Raw genomic sequence first — 18,979 nt, forward strand, 5'->3', positions numbered from 1 at the left:
AGACGGAGAGCGGGGCGCCCCTCGCCCGGCCCGCGGCCCCAGGGTGCAGCCCCCTCCCCGCGCCCGCGGCCCCGCCCCGCCCGGCCCCGCCCCGTCCGGCCGCGCGGGCGGCGCAGGTGCGCGGCGCGAGTAGGTGCGTGGGGATGATCTCACTCGCGCGCTCGGCGCCCGGAGGAGGAGGAGGAGGAGGAGGAGGAGGAGGAGGAGGAGGAGGAGGAGGGGGAGGAGGAGGAGCGGGAGCGAACCCGACTTCCGGGTAGAGCCGCCGCACGCCACCGGCGTCTCCTCGCTTTTTCCTTCCCCTCCCCCGGGTCCCCCTCGCCGCTCCCTCCTTTCCTTTGATTCCCAGCCCCACCCGCCAAAATGAACAGCTCGGACGAGGAGAAGCAGCTGCAGCTCATCACCAGCCTGAAGGAGCAAGGTAGGCGGGCCTGCGGGCGCCAGGTGTGGGAGCCGCGGCCCGGGGGCGGGACGGCGTCCGGGCGCTGCGGCAGGTGGCCTGGCGGCCGCCGCGGCCGCCCCGGGACGGGCGCCCTCCGCGCGCGCCCTGGAGAGCCCAGGGCGGAGGGTGAGGTGCCCGGGTCCCGGAGGGTAGGGCCGGGTGAGGGGAGGAGCGCTACCCGCCTGGGCCCGCGGCGATCGGGGCCGGGCAAAGGAACCTGCCGGCGATCGGCGTGCACGAGGAGGCCCAGCACCCCCTTCCACGCGGCAGAAGCGGGTGGGGCGGCGCGCAGGGCGGCCTGGGGTGGCTCTCCGGCTGTCTCAGGGCTCTGGGCCCGGCCCCACCCTTGCACACTTTGCGCGCGCCTGCTCGTGGGCCTGCAGTGCTGATTTCCAGCCCTTCCATCCCTGGGTTAGGTCCAGTTCCTCTTTTCCTTAGCTGGCTGGGATTTTCAGGCCACAGTGTGTGTGTGCGTGTGTGTGTGTGTGTGTGTGTGTGTGTGTGTGTGTGTGTGTGTTATCACTTCCCCATTTTTAGCAATTTATGAGTCAGAGCCAACACTGCCTGCGTGGGCCTCCTGGGTGTGCAGGGTCCGCCTGCCCCAGGCCCTGTGCATGCCTTTCACCAGGGCCTGGGAAATGGGGATTGTCCTTAAGAACTGTTGCAGACGGTCATTTTCATCCCTTACCACACCGAACAAAGCCAGGTCGGAGAGCCCGTGTGAGCCTAACCTTACGCTCTTGCAAAATGATTATCACCTGGACCAAAAGGTGGTTCGAGAATGTGGACCTAGAAAAGAGCGGAACCAGATTTAGGAAGTAAAAGTGTGGAGGGTCATGTGCTTTTCTGAGTGACTCGTTGACAGCACCATGCAGTGGACAGGGCTCTGCTCATGGCTAAGCCTCTTGGCTTAGTCCCAACTCGGCCTCTTACATTCTGTGAACTTGGAAGAGTCTCTTCCCTTCATTGGATCTTGTGGTTCAAAACTCCCACATGACTAGACAAGGGTAAACCAGATGACCTCATGAGGTCAGTGTGTAGGACTATGACCTGCTGCTGCTAGAGTCCACCCACCCCTCTGGAATCCACATTCCAGGGCAAACACATCTCTACCGGAATGTTTACTGTGACTTTTGGGGAAGTTACTTCACCTCATTGAAATGGACATGACCCACTTCTCTGTGGTTTGTAGCTTCTAGAAAGTGCTGGTTAAGTGTTAACTTGCATCTTTTAGCTCTCACTCTAGATTAGTTTACTATCATAAAAGTAGCTACCAGTGACTGACTATGGTAGGATGTGAGCAGGGGTGAGGGAGGACAGAAAATTCCTTCATCTGGAATCTCTCAAGTCAGGGCCAGATTCTGCAAATATTCTTCTTCATCTTCTTCTTCTTCTTTTTTTTTTTTGAGTAATATCTCCCATTCCATAACATAAAGACTTTGATTCACACTTAAGACTTACAGAACTTCCCTTATAGATAATAGTCGTCAATATTAGCTCTTTCCTTGGCTAATTTTTGAATAATAATAAACCATGACTCATGTTTATTCTTTATATGACTTCAAGAGTAGAATAACAATGTGCATAATCCACAATCGGTTTTTACTTGATTTTAGAACATATTCTGGTCTCTGTTGGATTCAGGGCTCTTGTGATTATTGTATTGGACGACCAGTTCATGACATTGGTATTTTTAGAGGCATATTTCCTTGATCAAGTACATATTAAAGTCAGTGAAACTATTAAGACTTGAAAATTTGTGTTATTTCTAAGTAAACTTTCGTAAGGGTATTGAATCTGCATGCATAGATGTTGGGATTTTTTTTCAGCATTGTAAAACCAGGGTGGGGGTGTGTGCCAGTAGATGGTAGTGTGAACAGTTGACTGCAATAATATTTGTTATTTGGCCTATGGAACTAACTGGGAAGCTAGGAATTTGAGATGGGAACAGGGCAGCTAGGTCTTTGGCGACTTGCCAGTGTCATGACCAATTTTGTAAGTTAGTTTTGGGTCAGAATTCCATCATCATTATTTAACATGTAGAAAGAGAACTGTGGGCTGGGAAGGTGGCTCAGTGGTAGAGTGCTCACCTTGCATGCATGAGGCCCTAGTTTTGATTCCCAGCATCACATAAGCAGAAAAAGCCAGAAGTGGTGATGTGGCTCTAACGGTAGAGTGCTAGCCTTGAGCTGAAGAGCTGAGGGACAGTGCCCATGCCCAGAGTTCAAGCCCCACGACCGGCCAAAAAAAAAACAAACTGTTATTAATCAGATGCCCTACTTTCCTTTTTTAATGCTGAGTAAACACAATGTATTCATACCTTTAACAGCTACCAGGAACTTACTATATATGACACCCATCTGGTAGACATGGGTGTTATGGGGTGTAAACCAAATAATCTATATTTCAATAAATATTCCTCCTTGTCAGTAGTCATTAAGATAATCATACAAATAGATGTACAGTTATGAAGTCTTTCTGGGGTAAACAGGAGTGGAGTTGTTGGATGGGAGGGCATGCAAGGGCATGTATAAAGTTTGGCTACACAGTGCCCTCCCCAGTGGCTGTACCAGTTTGCAACTTCCCCTGAAGCAGTGCCTGTATCTCCACAAGACTGGCTGAAGCCTCACAAGTTTCTGAGTTTTTGCCAGTCTAATGAGCAAAATGGAACCTTTTGAAATTCTCTTTGCTTGGGTTATTAATGAGGCTTGAGATCTCTTCAGTGTGTTCACTGGCCAGGTAGATATCCTCCTGTGGTTCCTTTGTCTGCAAGGTTCAAGTCTAAAACTTGAACCCATTCCCCAGGAGTGTGCTCAGAAAGAACGTAGCTGTCTGAGCTGCTGTGAGCTGCAGAGCTGACAGCAGCCTCGCCTAATGGGAAACCTTCAGTGGTGTGGTGAATGAGGTTGCTTTTGACAAAAGTTGTGAAATGTAATGACGGAGTCTGTCATAATATGAACAATCTCTAATTTCTACTTACCATTCCCTGAGCTCTATGTCTTATAAATCACACCCACTTCTGAATGACTTCAAAACATTGTATGTTCCCTTCTAGTGAATGGTGTAATTAGCTATATTATGTCTTTCTAGAAAGTTATATTATGTCCTTTTAAAAAAAATTAGCCAGTGTGTGATAGCTTATGTGCAGCAGATGTTGAGGTAATGAGGTAATTCTCCTTTTGTCTTTTTTTTTTTCTGGGCTTTATTTTATTGGACTGATTGACATCTTTAATGCCCAAGAAATGGCAACTTTGGATACTATTTCCGATGCATATTTCCTAGTCACTAAAAGTGGACATTTCCCTCACAAAACATCATACAATTTTCTCTCTCTTCAGAATTCTGTTGGAAAATGATAGACTTGGTTCAGCATTTGTTTTTAAGGTGCATGATTTTCTGTGTAATTAATTCAGTTCACGTGCACTGAATATTCATAGCCAGGCAGTGGGTTAGGCATCCACGATAAAGAGCGGAGTAAGACCTGGTCTTTGCTGGTGAGGGCATGTGAATGCCAAGAATATGTGTCTGATTGGCCTAGTTGGGGGTCATGAATTCAAGGCATTTGGCTAGAGAGCATCTTCACTGGCACCTTCCAGAAAAACCCAAGTTGGAGTAGTTGTTGTAAATCCTTACTGAAGGAAGTGTGCAGATGGGGCCCACATAAACAACAGGTGTCCACTAGACTGGTCATTGTAATAGTGCCATGTCACTTGGAGCTTGTTGATGACATTTTGATGAGAGTGAATGCATTTGCCTTTCACAATGGTGGTGGGGAGGAGGGAAAAAGGGTGGGAGAGAAAGGGAGAGAGAGAGAATGACAATGAGTTATGTGTGTATAGTATTAGGGATTGAACCCAGAGCCTCATGCATGTTAGCTAAGACCTAATACTAACACCAACAAAACAAAACCTCTGAAGTTACTAGCTGCTCTTGGGAAAATACTATCTAATGTGGATTTTCTAAGTTAAGATGGTTGCTTTTTATTTGTTTATTTTATTTATTTATTTTTTTGGTCTGGTCGTGGGCCTGAACTCTGGGCTTGGGCGCTGTCCCTCAGCTCTTCAGCTCAAGGCTAGCGCTCTACCACTTGAGCCACAGCGCCACTTCCGGCTTTTTTCCCCTGCTTATGTGGTGCTGAGGAATCGAACCTAGGGCCTCATGCATGCAAGGCAAGCGCTCTACCACTGAGCCATCCTTCCCAGCTCAGATGGTTGCTTTTTAAACCAAGTTAACCTGCTCTCATATTGAGTCAGTGTCATTTCCCCTAGGTTACTAAGACATATGTAAGGTTCAGGTGGAAACAGAGTCAAGCTTATTCTTAGAGCTGAGTTAGTAATCCACAATACTTCCACTGTCCCCTTGGCTTTTGGGTCTATATAGGCTAGAGCCTATTTTTGACAAAAGAGGCTCTGTGGCTCTATTCCCTCTAATGTATTGTTTTTTTCATGGACCCTTCTAGACATTTTATGTAGCATGATCATTTGGAATGTCATAAGTCATTGAAAGATATTCTTTTCTCACTCTCTCCTACCCCCAATGCCTGCTTCACCCCTATGATTCATGTAGTAGATGTAGCAGAGAACCCTCATCCTTAAGCGGGGACTGTTATATCTTTGTACTCCCAAAGCTCACAGTGAAAAAATGGGGATAGAGTAACTCTACAGTAGCAATACCGGAGGGAGGACACTAGCTCAGCCAGGTGACCCATGGCATCAGTGTCCTGATGAGTCATGCTGAGAACATGATGTTGTACAAATGGCCACATTTATCTTTGTTCTTTCCTAACACACGCACACACACACACACAAAACAAAATCCCCCAAAACCCAAAGCCCAATCTACTCAGAGGAAAATATCATAGATTCCAATTTGCACACATTCTACAAAGTACTTGGTCAACACTCTAATAAAGCTGCCAAGTTCTCTAGAAATAAAAGAATAACCTGTCTAGGAGGTCAAAATGGAAGAAAGTCTGAGAAACAGACAAGAGCCATTCCTTTAGACAGGGCAAAAGGAATGTGGCAGGTGGGGACCTGGAACAGAAAATGGGACCTTAGGTTAGAAGTAAAGGAAGTCTGAATAAGATAGAGACTTCAGTTCATCATAATGCATTCATATCAGTCTACTAATAGTAACAAACACACCAAGATGTAAGTAATGGGATGTAAGTATAGGCTGCCCTTCAAACTCACATCTGTGCATCCAACCAGCTTCAGATTGGAAATACTTGAAGAGAAAATGGAACATGTGCAGGCTTTTCTCTTATTATCCCCTGAAGTAATGTAACAACTCCTTATGTGGCATTTACAGTGCATGGGGTATGATAAGTGAGTGATCTGAGTAAGATTTAAAGAATACAGGAGACTGTGCCTGATCTTCCAGATTCTGGTGTGCGTGATGGTCTGACAACCAATACCTTGTGGATACCGAGAGGCCTTGTACTTACTGTCTTTGTGGGGTTTTTTGATACCTAACATATATGTAAAACTAAAAAAAAATAATGCCACGACATGCTATACACAAACCTATGTAAGTGTGACTATGGGGGAGGAATTCTTTTACAAAGTTTTATTTTTTTAATTTACAAATAATTGAGTATTTATGTGGTAAGCATTTTTTTTCTTTTTTTTTTTTTTTTGTTGGTTGTGGGGCTTGAACTCTGGGCCTGGATGCGGTCCCTGAGCTCTTCAGCTCAAGGTGAGTGTTCTACCACTTGAGCCACAGTGCCACTTCCGGTTTTCTAGTGGTTAATTGGAAGTATGAGTCTCATGGCTTTGAAACATGATCCTCAGATCTCATTCTCCTGAGTAGGATTACAGGCAGGAGCCACTGGTGCCTGGCTAAGAAAAAATTCTTTAAAGAGGAATTGTTGGCCAGAGGTATTCCTCGCTACTCAGGAAGCTGAAGTCCAAGGATCACAGTGCAAAGCCAAACTGGGCAGGCAATTCTTCAAGACTCTTATCTACAGTTAAGCAGCAAGGAAAAAAAAAATGCTGAACTGGAGTAGAATGACAGCTGTGGGTAAAACAGCCAAGTGAGGATTAAAGGCCTGAGTTCAAGCCCCCAATACACCCCTGTTCCCCTCCCCCATACACAGAAAGAATTGATGGATCCAAAATGTCTGTATATTTTAAGCTTTGTTCTGCTTTAGACTTTCACACTTCTTGTTTTTGTGGTGCTGGGAACGGAACCAAGGACCTTCTGTATGTGAGCCAAGTATTGTACTATTGAGTCACATACCTCAATAGTAGATTTTATTCCTTAAAGCTGAGATATAGCTAGGCTTTACTTTGAAATATAGAAGGAATGCACTTGAGAAAAAAAACATTCTAAGCATTTAAAACACGAGTTCACCTATTGAAGATCATCTTGGTTGCTTCAAGTTTGGAAAGTTTTATGTGGTGGTCTAAAGTATGGAAGTGTTCTTTTATTTTTTTTTTTACATTCTTAGGCGAGACTGGAAAGGCTAGACTTGGTTTCCCCACCCTCCCTCCAAAGTCTGTTAGGCTCCAGTAATAGTTTCTCTTGAAGGTCAGGCCTTAAGGATAGCAGAATTTCTAAGCATCTTTCAGAATGTCTCGTTTTCTCCTCTACCTGGTAGAAGTTGTAGAGAAATTTTCTCTGACCTGAAAAGTTTCCCAGAATCCTTTCTCCTGCTGCACTGCCATCCCTGGCATTTTAAATTCTTTAAACTCAGTTCAAATGGAGCCTCCAACAATTGGGCAATTACAGTTAAGCTTTCCCTGTGTTGGTGCTGGTTCTTGAGAGGAGGTTTCTGTTTGTGGGTGTCTGGTCTTATAGTTGTGTCCTCTGTATCTGCTAGGAAGTTTCTCCAGTTTTGCAGATGGTGGCTTGCCCTGGGCCTCATTTCTTTGTTGGATCTAAGTAGAGTTGTTTATATCCAGTTTTGTTTTGCTTTCTTTGTTGTCATGAGGATGGAGTGAATTACAAGCTACTTATGCCAGACCAGAAATTAGACCTCCCTATGAATTTTAAAGGTACTTGGTTTTCTGCTTTTCTGTTGATCATGAGAAGTCATTAATGTATGTTGACTGTACTTCTTAAGTATCATTACTTCATTAACACCAGATTATGTATTCTACCTAGTCTGAATGAATCTCAGGTTTGCCATCATTTCTTTTCTGATCTGAAATCTATCATCTTTATTTATTTTTTGGGTCAGTTTTTCCAGTAGTGTTTTCTCCAGCTTTATATGACGTAATTAACAAGTGAGATATAAATGGCTTCTCTTTTATACTATGGCGTTAAGAGGAAGACCCATTGGGATGTGTGCAGAAGGGAATCATGTCCTAATTAGCACTGTCGTTTGTGACTCATGTTCTCATTGTCCATTAATAAGGTCTCAAGGCTCCCCAAGTCTCAAAGATACAGACTCAGTGGATGCAAATCTGCATTAGAAGATCTCATGAGGCGGTGGTTTTCTGGTTACATCTGGTAGCTATTTAAAAGTTTCATTTCAATTAAGCATGTTGATGGGGCAAGAGAGTATGACCTCATTCATGATTTGCTGATGTGAACACTTAAATCCATTTTTCCTTCCTCCTGAGTTTAGCACATATTTATCATATGCCCAGTATAAATGGGGCATTGTGCTTGATTAGGGCATCTGGATTGATAGACATAGTGTTCACCCTAGAGGATTGTTTCCCTTTTAGTGCTTTGTTGAATTGGACACAGTAATAATGTTCAGTAATGTCTATTTTTCTTACATATGACTTTGGGAATCTGTAGACAGGTACTGCTTCCATTTCTTGCTGTGGAATTTGACTTCTTTGAATTTGTGTCTTCTTTTGCAAAATGGAGGTGTATTTTCCTTAATTATTTGGCATAAAAGACAGGTAGAATTTAACCATTCAACATAGATGTCTTTATGCCAAATAAAATGGATATATCACTATGAAGTAGGAGAATTGCAAGAAATAGGATTGCATGCATGTAGTTTATAATGTCATATGTAGGAGCTCTTCTAGAGGTACGGGCTGAGTATGCATTAGCCAAAATGCTTAGTTCAGATTTGGGGTCTTTTTGGATTTTGGAATATTTACATGCACTTTACTATTTGAGCATTCCTACTCTAAAAATCTGAAGTCCTTCTGGATTTCAGAGTGAGAGATGCTCAGCTCAAATATGAGCAGGGCACTTGGTAGTATTTTAAACTATGAGCACTCACTTTGCCTGGGGCATAGAAGACAATTGAATTATATTGCAAAGGGGGAGGAACACCTGCAGGCTGAATGGAGAACATTTGCAAAAGGTGTACAGGATTTGGGTGTGGTCCAGGTAGCATTGAAACTTTGGGTGTGATGGAGTGGGTTAGTTAGTTTCTGAGTCTCAAAAGACTGGAAGAGAGCAGTGGCTCCAGATTATGGTGCTCAAGTCTTTGCAGGATTATAAGCAAGAAAGTAAAATAATCAGCTTGCTTTGTCAGTGTGCTTAACTACCTTGTGAAGAATGAACACATCTAGGAGAGAGAGAAGCTCCATCCTCATTGTTGAGAGTCTGAGTTCAGGGTTGAGAACTTGGTTACAGGGAAGAATAGATTGGAGAGGCATTCTTTCAAGACCAGGGGAGTTTGATGGTTTTTTGGAGGTAGTAGAAAGTAGACTCAAGGTATCTGTAGGTGCTATCTTGAGGGATGAGTGGATGGTGACACAACTGAAGGAAATATTCGTGCAGGAAACAGAAAATTGGGTGGAGGGAGAGTGTTGAGTTCTATGTCTTACGTGGTTGAGGTTGAAGTACTTGAGAGGTAGCTCGACAGAGACACTCAGAATAGTAGCAGCTTGCTATGCTGGGAAGATTCTGTGTCCAGTGTCTAGCTTGCTGTCTTTAAACCACATGCTAAAAAGGGACCTGAAGAACCGGAACTTTACATTGTACTTAATTGCTTAAAATGGAAATAGCTGCAATGGCTGCCTTGTTGGGCAGTGCAAGTCTATCTGGCAAATGTCAGTTGGAAATGATAGTGTGAGAAGATGCTAGAAGGAGAGTGATTAGGCTGCCAGTGATGGAGAGGTTTGCCAGGGACACTGGACTTCCAGTGCTAACGCAGATGGTCCCAAGCAAGCCGGGTACCAATCCTCCCCGAAGTGTTGTTAGTGGCTTGTAGTTATGAACTTCAGTTGTTATATTTCTGAAACGAGTAAGTCTACTCAGCTGCCTCCTGGGCTGGCTATGTCATGATTTGTGGCGTGGGAGGAAAACTTGGCATTAGGGAGTTAGGAAATGGAAAAACAGCATGATTCTTGCAACACGTGCTCTGCCTGATATTATCCTCGTTTTCTCCAAAACCGTCCTTTTTCTTCCTTTACGTACTGTTATGTGGTGGTTCTCTACTTTGGTTGCACATTAGAATTGCTTGAGAACCCCTTACAAAAAGCAGTAAAGATGCCTCAACTAGACCCTCAATGAGCTAAATCAGAATCTTGTGGAAAGGGGAGTGTGGAGAGGGGGCTGGGGTCTGTGGGGTTGCAAAACCACTGGCTGATTCTGAGGAGCGGGCAGGATCAGAAAGAATGGCTCCATGCCTCGGCCACATTATTCTACACTAACTAATGGTTTGAACTTGATCTTTAGCTCCCTTTTCCCTTCCTTTTTTACTGGAGAAGAGTAGTATCTTGGGTTTCAGATTTTTGTTTGTTTGTTTCCAGTCAGCTATCTTTTGGACCATATGAGACAAAAGGAAGCCTGAAACTCAGGACATCAGAGGGGGCCATCTAATTGCTGGTCATGCCCTAAGATTCAATGAGCTTTCGGTAGTGAGTACTCTGGCCAACATTGGATGGACCAGTTCATGTGCCTTGAATAATCATGTATATTAACTCCTTTTCTTTTTATAACAACACACGGTGGAACCCAAGGGCTCAAAAGAAGACCTTACCTGTCCAAGTCCTTCCCACTACTGGTGATCAGGCTGGGAGTTAGCCATATGTTACTGTCATATGTGACCTTACAATGCAATGACACAATGCTGTATCTGTAAAACTGAGCACGGAAGTCTCCCAAGCAATGCGATTTTGTGTGTGTGTGTGTGTGATTTTTTTTTCTTTTGGTCAGAACATGGGGCCTGAACTCTGGGCCTGGGCGCTGTTCCTCAGCTCTTCAGCTCAAAGTTAGCTCTCTACCACTTGGGTCACAGCGCCACTTCTGGCTTTTCTGCTTACGTGGTGCTGAGGAATTGAATCCAGGGCCTCATGCAAGCAAAGCAGGCGCTCTACCACTGAGCCACCTTCCCAGCCCCTGTGAATAAATATTATTTAGGGTGGTGAATATGACTTTTAAACTTCCTTACAAACTCTTTTCTTCCCTTTTATGTCTTGGCCAAATTATCCTCTGTGCATCACCAGGTGGTCAAATTCTTCCTCTACTTTTTTGTTTCTTTTCTTTGTGCCCTATCTTTTTAAAGTTGCATATAGTCACAAGAAAGATGTCATTTCCATTAAAATAGGATTGTTGAAGGGCTCTTCCTTAATGTTTTTGAAGAAGACCCAGTAATGAGTTTATGATGTTTCATCTTGGGCTTATTGTTAGTATAATAGAATAGCATGGACATTTTAAAATCTTCAGAACCATTATCCAATGTTTTGAATTAGGAATTTCTTAATGTCAACATGAAATTATGGTTTTGTAAACCATTTTCGTTTGTGTGTATATCGATAAAGTAGCTCACCAATAGATTATTAAATCCATTTTGATTATTTAACTTTAACTACAAATACTTTTAATGTCAAGTCATCTAAGTCAAAGTCTCTCAGTGAAGTATTTGTGTTAATTCTTGAAGCAATATTAGGTACAATAAAAAGATTTGGGGCCTTGAGCATAGACTTCCCAGTGGAATAAGTACAGATATGTAGTCTTATTCTTAGTTAACGGGGAACATCTCATTGATGGTTTTTTTTTTGGGTTCAGTCATGAGGCCTGAAATCTGGGCCTGGGCGCTGTCCCTCAGCTCTTCAGCTCAAGGCTAGCACTCTACCACCTGAGCCACAGCTCCACTTCCGGCTTTTTTTCTTTTTTTGCTTATGTGGTGCTGAGGAATCAAACCCAGGGCCTCAGGCATGCAAGGCAAGCGCTCTACCACTGAGCCACCTTCCCAGCCCCTGATTTTTTTTTTTTTAAATTCAAGGACAATTTGGTTTACATTCAGCCATTGAGGTATATGTTCAGCTGATAAGCAGCTGAACTACAGGGGGTTTCATTGTATGATCCATAAAATTTTTTTTTATGTTGAAAAATAGTAATTTTCAAAAGGGCTGTATCTACTCAGAACTGTATGATGAGCTACTTAATGTCCAAGGGATTTAGGGGGTTATGGCTTCAATTAAATTATTATTTTATAGTAATAGATGCTAATAAAATCTCTGGACATTGATGGTATAATCCCATGAACATTTATTGATATGAATTAGATATTTAAGATTTCTGTGCTATTCAGCAAGTATTCTAAACCCTTTAGATCACTGTTGGGAACAAAGCAAATATTTTTCCTTGTTAATTGTTTATTTCTAGGGTGTTATTCACCCTAGTAGTTAGTTATGTATTTCTGGAATTGATGATCAGATTATCTGGGATGGTTTTAGATTTTTTTTTTTGGTAGATCTCTGATTTCAGATTGTTCAAAGAAATAATCCCTGTTAGTCTTATATTTTTATACATTTCAATTTTGAAAACCTTAAAGTTCAACCTAAGATTCACCGACTATCTGGGGCTATCTGGCTGGAGCAGGGTAAACAGCAGTTCTAGGCTTATCTTCTGTTTTCTGCTCCATCATCCATTTTAGGTCATTGCTACAAACTTTATGTTCTTTTTTGTCTTGTGCCAGTACTAGGGCTTGAACTCAGTGCCTAAGCACTATCCTTTTGCTTTTTTGCTCAAGGCTGGCACTCTGCCATTTGAACCACAGTTCTACTTCTGGCTTTTTGGTGGTTAGAGATAAGATTTTCATGGCCTTTCTTGCCCAGCCTGGTTTCAGACCTTGATCCTTAGAGGTCAGCCTCTTCAGATGCTAAGATTACAGTGCCTGACAAACTTTGTATCTTAACTTGTGAGATACTCAAAGAATAGTGCTTTTGCCAAAAGTTGAACATGTAGGTTCTGGTTGTTTAATTTTTTTTTTTTTTAGCAATAGAGTATTTTATGTAGCAACAACCTGCCCACCACAATTGTAACTATATCCTGTTTACATGTATTTCTGACCTAGTAATTTAATCTGGAGATTTCTGGTCATTGTTTGATGACTGCCAAAAAATAATCATTCTTAGTTGAATGTTCATAGCATAAACTTTTGCTCTAGATAAAGTAGATATGGACATGGAACTAAATATCCAAATCAATTTTTTTTTTCTTAGTGGTCATTTTCCCAATAAATTTGTGGTTACAATGACAGGGAAGCCTTTCAGGGACACCCCATGTCCAACTCCTAGGACCAAGCGTTGAGCACTGGAGAGGAGAGGGGGCTTGGCTCAGGTCACTTCTGCCTCAGCCATCTTCCTGTAACCTAGGGAGAACTGAAATTTAGTGTGGTAGACACACATCTGCTATGATCTCTTCTTTAAAAAAAATGACTAATCATGTACATATGTGAACATGGAACCCGGTATCTTGAGGGGAAAGGTAGGACTGGGGTACATGGGAGAGGGAGAACAATGAAGGGGTGACACTAAGATACATGGAACTCATGAATAGACATGTTGAATGGAAACCCATGTCTACAGCTGCTTAGAGATAATAAAAACGCACATTTAAAAGAAAGCAAGTTTTTTTTTTTTCTGACCTTTTCTACCCTATCTCAATTTAGTAAACGTAGTTGATGGGTAAGGGGGAGTTGGTCCCCAGGTTTTCTCAGAGTAAACTTATGACAGAGTTGTAATATTGCTTTGTTTTTTTTCTTTCTTTCTTTTTTTTTTTTTTTTTTTTAGCAATAGGCGAATATGAAGACCTCAGAGCAGAGAACCAGAAAACCAAGGAGAAGGTTTGTACTTTACTCTTCATTTTTTTCTCTTTTCTTAATGTGGGAAAGCCTAGGCAAAGTAGTATGTTGTTCAGCTATGGATTTCAGTTAAATGTGAGTGCATGAGGTTCTTTTTCTTTCTTCTTCTTTTCTCTTACATGTGTGGTTCGAGCTCATATCAACTCCACACTCCAGATGGTAGAGAATAGCAGGCATGCCAGTGTAGATGCCCCTCTGGGAGATTAACCACACAGCTAAATGTACAGCAAGGTACCAGGCCAATCAGTCCAAGGCTCCCAGAATCATACTTTTCCTGCGTCCGCAATTTGTATCTGGGAATGGACTGGAAGGTCTGAGATGTTTGCCTTTGGCACTTACCCATGTGTGCTCCATCTTGGAGAGACCTCTGGAATTAGCTGTTGGTGGTTAGCCAGAGAGCTCCATAAACCTTTTGTACATTTGCTTTTAGCCGTGTGATTAGCATACCGGAAGTTGAAAAACATTCAATGTGAAGTGGGAGAAGCCTGCCCAGTATTTTCAGGAGTTTGGCAGTCTTAATTTTTTTTGACTATTAAATAGTTCAATTGTACTTACTTCTATAAACTATGTTCTTTTGTCCTCTGAAAGTATTTTCTTAAAATTTTTGAATGTTTGCTAATATATACACAGTTCCTGTACATTTAGGGAAGAGGAAAAGCAGCAAGTCAGAAAAGAAGAGGGACTGGGTAGAAAATGAAAAAATGGAGAGGATGTAGTACTGCCCATTTTTGTTTTTAGATAGAAATACAATTTACTTTTAAAATTGCAGTTTTGATAGACCAAATATTTCTAAACCTATCTCTGGTAGAAAATTAATCAAAAGTTCCCAGTGTTTATTAAAGTGACTATCACTGCTGTAAATTGTGAAACCTCATTTAAAAAATTTCAGAGGAAGAACTGTTATAAAAATTGGCTGTGAAGCTGGGTTGGTATGGTGGTTCACACTTGTAATCTTACTGCTTGGGAGGTTAAGCCAAGAAAATCATGAGTTTGAGGTCAGCTTTGGCTGTAAAGCAACATAGGGAAACTGTCTTAAAAAAAAAAAGAAGTTATTTGTAAAATTTTTGACATATTGGAATTATTCATTGGGTTGTTTAAAATTATATTTTAATTTTTCAGCTGTATTAGTTCTCTATATAGCTACAGTATGATTAATACTATTAGTAATAAATACTTTAGTTCAAAGCAGAGTAAAATGGATTTTTAAAAATTATTATTTTGTTTCCTAGTTTTAAGTTTCCTTTGCTCTTTGGTAAATTAATTTTTGGTGGTCTCTGAAGTCTTATTTCCTATCTTCTCTCCTCCAGACAATTCAGGAGTTGGTAGCTGGTAATGATAAAACTGTACCACGCAAGTACAAATAGAAGATATGAAAGAACATATAAAATAGTGTGATATGTAGTCTTAAAAATTATTTTTAAATAATTGTACAAAGGATAAGATACCCAATTTCATCAAACCCCTCCCCACAATCAATTACAGATGCCCTGAGGATATTAACAGGTAGATACAGTGTGCTTCCTCTTTTTTTTTTTTCTTGTTTGAGTCCTGGGGTTTGAACTCAGAGCCTGGGCATACTGTGTGCTCAAGGAAAGTACTCTACCACCTGAGCCACAATGCTGCTTCCAGCCTTTTTGGTGGTTAATTGGAGACAGGAGTCTTGAGGACTTTCCTGCCAGGGCTGGCTTTGAACTGTGATTCACAGATCTCTGCCTCCTGAGTAGCCAGGATTACAGGCATGAGCTACTAGCATACTGCAAGCCTCCTCTTTTTGAAGCAGATTTACTGGGTGATGTCTACATCAGAGAGCTTGGTCGTCCTCTTTCCTAAGATGATAACCATCATTCAGCTCCAGGAGAAGAAGGCTGAGAAGTTGTTCTGCTGCCAAATCTCTTTCATAGCTACTCCTAGCTCAAGAAGGAGAAGAGAAAAGCAAGTTGGAGGGGTTAATGCAGGAGAAACATTTGACATAGAGGCAAAACCTAGTAGTAACAAGCCAGCACCTATAATTCTAGCTACTTAGGAGGCCAAGATCTGGGAATCATTATCTAAAGCCAGCCCCTGGAGGACAGTCCTTGAGACTCAAATTAACCACTAGGAAAACTGGAAGTGGACCTGTGGCTCAAGCAGTAGAGCACCAGCCTTGAATGAAAAAGCTCAGTGACAGCTCCTAGGCCCTGAGTTCAAGTCCTGTTACTGGTACAAAAGCAGCAACAACAACAAAAAAACAGTAGCAAGGAAGAGAAGATATGGAATCTCTCTCTCTTCTCTTTTAACCATTGTTTATAGTCCTCGCTGTACCCTTAAAGAAAGAAAATCAACTGAAAGCTAGTGGCTCATACTGCCTATAATCTAGTTACTCAGGAGGCTGAGATCTGAGGATCACAGTTCAAAGCCAGCCTAGACAGGAAAGTCTGTGAGACTCTTTTATCTCCAATTTACCACCAAAAAGCTGGAAGTGGAGCTGTGGATCCAAGGGGTAGAGCACTAGCCTTGAACAGTGGCCCACACCCTGAACACAAGCCCTAGGACCAGCACCAAAAGAACAAAAAACAAAACAACCCCCAACCCCCAGCTCCCCCCCAAAAGCAACATTCCCCCCCTAAAATCAATGCTCCGTAAACACCACCCTTTGGTAGAGATGATAGTTATTTAATGGAGAGCAACTTTGTGCAGTGAGGTTTTAACAGAACCGTCTTGTATGCACATATCAATATAGGTAAAATACATTTTGGTAAAAGGAGGATTATTAATGATCTCAGCCCATCAACTGTTTGCATGCTTCTCTCTCTATGCAGAGTCTGCCTAATACTTTTGTGACATCTGTAGGCATTATTGACCTGCTTCTGTCCTGATTCTTTAAAAATAACTGTTAACGGTAATGGGAAGAAAAGAACTGAAAGCAATATGGAATGCTATGTGGTTGGGTAAAACAAAAAGTAGAGAGGTTTTAAGTTCACTCCACTCTGTTTACCTTCTGTGAAAAGACTAGCTTGCTTATTACTGCAGATTTTTCCCCAAAAGGGGGGCCGTATTACAAAGGAGGGAAGCATATAATAAAAGCCTTTTATCCAACACAGAATGAGTAAAAGCAGCTTTAGTTCCGGAGGTGGTAAATGGAGGACACCATTTTCTCTGGGAAAGCACTTTCTTGTGCCGGGCTGGGTAAGCTTTGTCCACGTCAGCAAGAACACATGGCTATCTTTCCTCTGTGGCCCTGGTCTAGAGTTCAGCTAAATCCATCAGCATTAGCCATCTAAAATAAGACTTCTTTTGTCATCTTTAATTTGATGTGGGGAAATTTGGCACAAATAGGAAGGGCAAAAAAAAAAAAAAAGGCAAAGGGCAAAGTATTTCTCCTCTCTCCAAGTCTTAACCATGTCTTTTACCAGTGAGAAGAGGCAGTGGGTACAGTTTCTTTGGGTAGGATCTTCTTGTGCCCTATTGGCCTCTCCTCTTGGGGATGCCAGTGGCTGGACACGTGGTCTCTAGGAAAGGTGGTTGCTTCAGAGGCTGTGTTTATGAAGAAGCAACTGTGGAGCTGGGTGTGGTAGGGCAAGCGTGTGAGCTCAGCTCTCTGGGAGGCAGATAAAGAAGGATCAAGAATTTAAGACTTAGCCCCAGGCACATTTAACTAGTGATCATATCTTAAAAAAAAAAAATGAAAGGGCTGGAGGTGTAGCTCTGGAGAGGTTAGAGCTTCCTAGCAAATGTGAGGCTCTGGGCTCAATTCCTAGTACTACTATGGAAAAAGAAAATCCAACCAAACTTCTTTAGGAAGAAGGAAATGCCCCAAATAGTTGTGCCAGGCCTATTTCACAGAGAAGAGAATGGGCTTCGTGGGTTTCCCGAGGTTTTCTAGGTAGTAAGAGAGTGTAGATATAAACTTAGGTCTTCTGCAAGGCATGATCGCATGCACTGTAATCTCAGTCCTTAGGAGACTAATGGGAGAGGCTGAAGGAGTAAGAATTTGGGTTTAGTGGCTATCCTGGACTACATAGCAAGATGACATGTATGTGAACACACATGCATATGTATGCACATGTGCGTGCGCGCGCACACACACACACACACACACACACACACACACACACATACATTGATTCTTGACACTGCACTCCAAGGAGAAAAGTAGAAAGTAGGAGACTTAGGGGTGGGCCACTGTTTTGTTTTCAGTGATGTTTTCCTCTTCAGTTCTCTCTTAGAGGACAATGGAATGTTGGCTATTTATGTATTTTTTAATCATTGCCTTTGAAGATGGAATCAAACTGAGTATATAAGAGAAGCTCTTCTGAAGGAAAACCTTTTTGTTGAACACCTTTGGAGTTCCACCATATAAAGAAAAGTACATGATGGTCCTATACTCAAAATCATATGAATGGGGGACCCAGACCAGTGGACAAATAGCCATGATAAATTACTCAGTTCTTGTTTAAGTGAGTGGCTAGAGCCTAGCAGTGAATTGGAGGAGAGAAAAATAACAGGGTTTCCTGCTCTTTTCCACATGACAAACTTACTAACCCTTAGTGCTGGGCTTCTATGTCACTTGTTTTTCTTTTTAAAGCCTTCTGTCACATAAGCAGAATTAATTGCTTTTTTGGGGGGATAACAAACCATCTGTGTATTCCTGTGTACTTGTCACATTTACTAAATATAATGTGTTATTTAAAAATGTCACTCCATTTTGAACTAGTGCAAACTAATAAAAAAAAATAGCCAGGTGCCAGTGGTTCATGTCTGTAATCCTAGCTACTCCAGAGGCTGAAATGTGAGATTCTCAGTTCAAAGCTAGCTAGGGCAGCAAAGTCCATAAGACTCTTATCTCTAATTAACTAGAGGAAAAACAGAAGTAGACCTGTGACTCAAGTGGTAGAATACTACTCTTGAGTGAAAAAAGCTAAGCTGTCTGTTTACAAAATGTACAAAGCCCTGAGTTCTAGCCCCTGTACTTGCACGTGCGCGCGCGCGCACACACACACACACACACACACACACACACACACAGAGTGTGTTAAGCAACTGGTGTAGTTTGGATTAAATTTTCAAAGCTTGATTTTTCTCCCTCCCTCTCTCCTTCCCTCTCTGTCTACTTTTTCTCTCTCTTTCCTTCCCTCCCCCTTCCTTCCTTCCTTCCTTCCTTCTTTCCTTCCTTTCTTCCTTCCTTCTTTCCTTTTTTTTCTTTCTCTCTTTCTCCCTTTCCTTTCGCAAGTTGTGGAGCTTAAACTTAGGGCCTAGGTACTGTCCCTGAGCTGTTTTGCTCAAGACTAGAGCTCTACCACTTGAACCACAGCTCTACGTCTGGTTTTTTGGTGTTTAATTGGAGATAAAAGTCTCATGGGCTTTCCTACCTGGAATGGCTTTGAACTATGATTCTAAGATCTCAGCCTCTTGAGTAGCTAGGATTACAGGTGTGAGCATCAGAGAACTCAGCCTGAGTGTGTGTTTTAACATCAGGATCTGAAGATTTTGAAAGGATGCTACTAGTTGCAATTCTTTTTTTTTTTTGTCTATTCTCTAAGTGACATCAT

General features: G+C 42.2%; 1 protein-coding gene across 1 annotated transcript in view; it reads left to right on the top strand.

Moving 5' to 3' along the window:
• Positions 1 to 217: 217 nt before the first annotated feature.
• The window catches only part of Shtn1 (shootin 1), a 98,528-nt gene continuing 79,766 nt past the window's right edge, over positions 218 to 18,979 (top strand). Inside the window, exons 1-2 of the mRNA XM_042689124.1 lie at positions 218 to 421; positions 13,381 to 13,433. Coding sequence (XP_042545058.1) covers positions 364 to 421; positions 13,381 to 13,433 — 111 coding nt within the window. The 5' untranslated portion in view covers positions 218 to 363. The remainder of the gene's footprint in view (positions 422 to 13,380; positions 13,434 to 18,979) is intronic.

This window comes from Dipodomys spectabilis, unplaced genomic scaffold, assembly GCF_019054845.1.
Source record: "Dipodomys spectabilis isolate Male_0828 unplaced genomic scaffold, ASM1905484v1 ptg000125l, whole genome shotgun sequence".
Lineage (NCBI taxonomy): Eukaryota > Metazoa > Chordata > Mammalia > Rodentia > Heteromyidae > Dipodomys > Dipodomys spectabilis.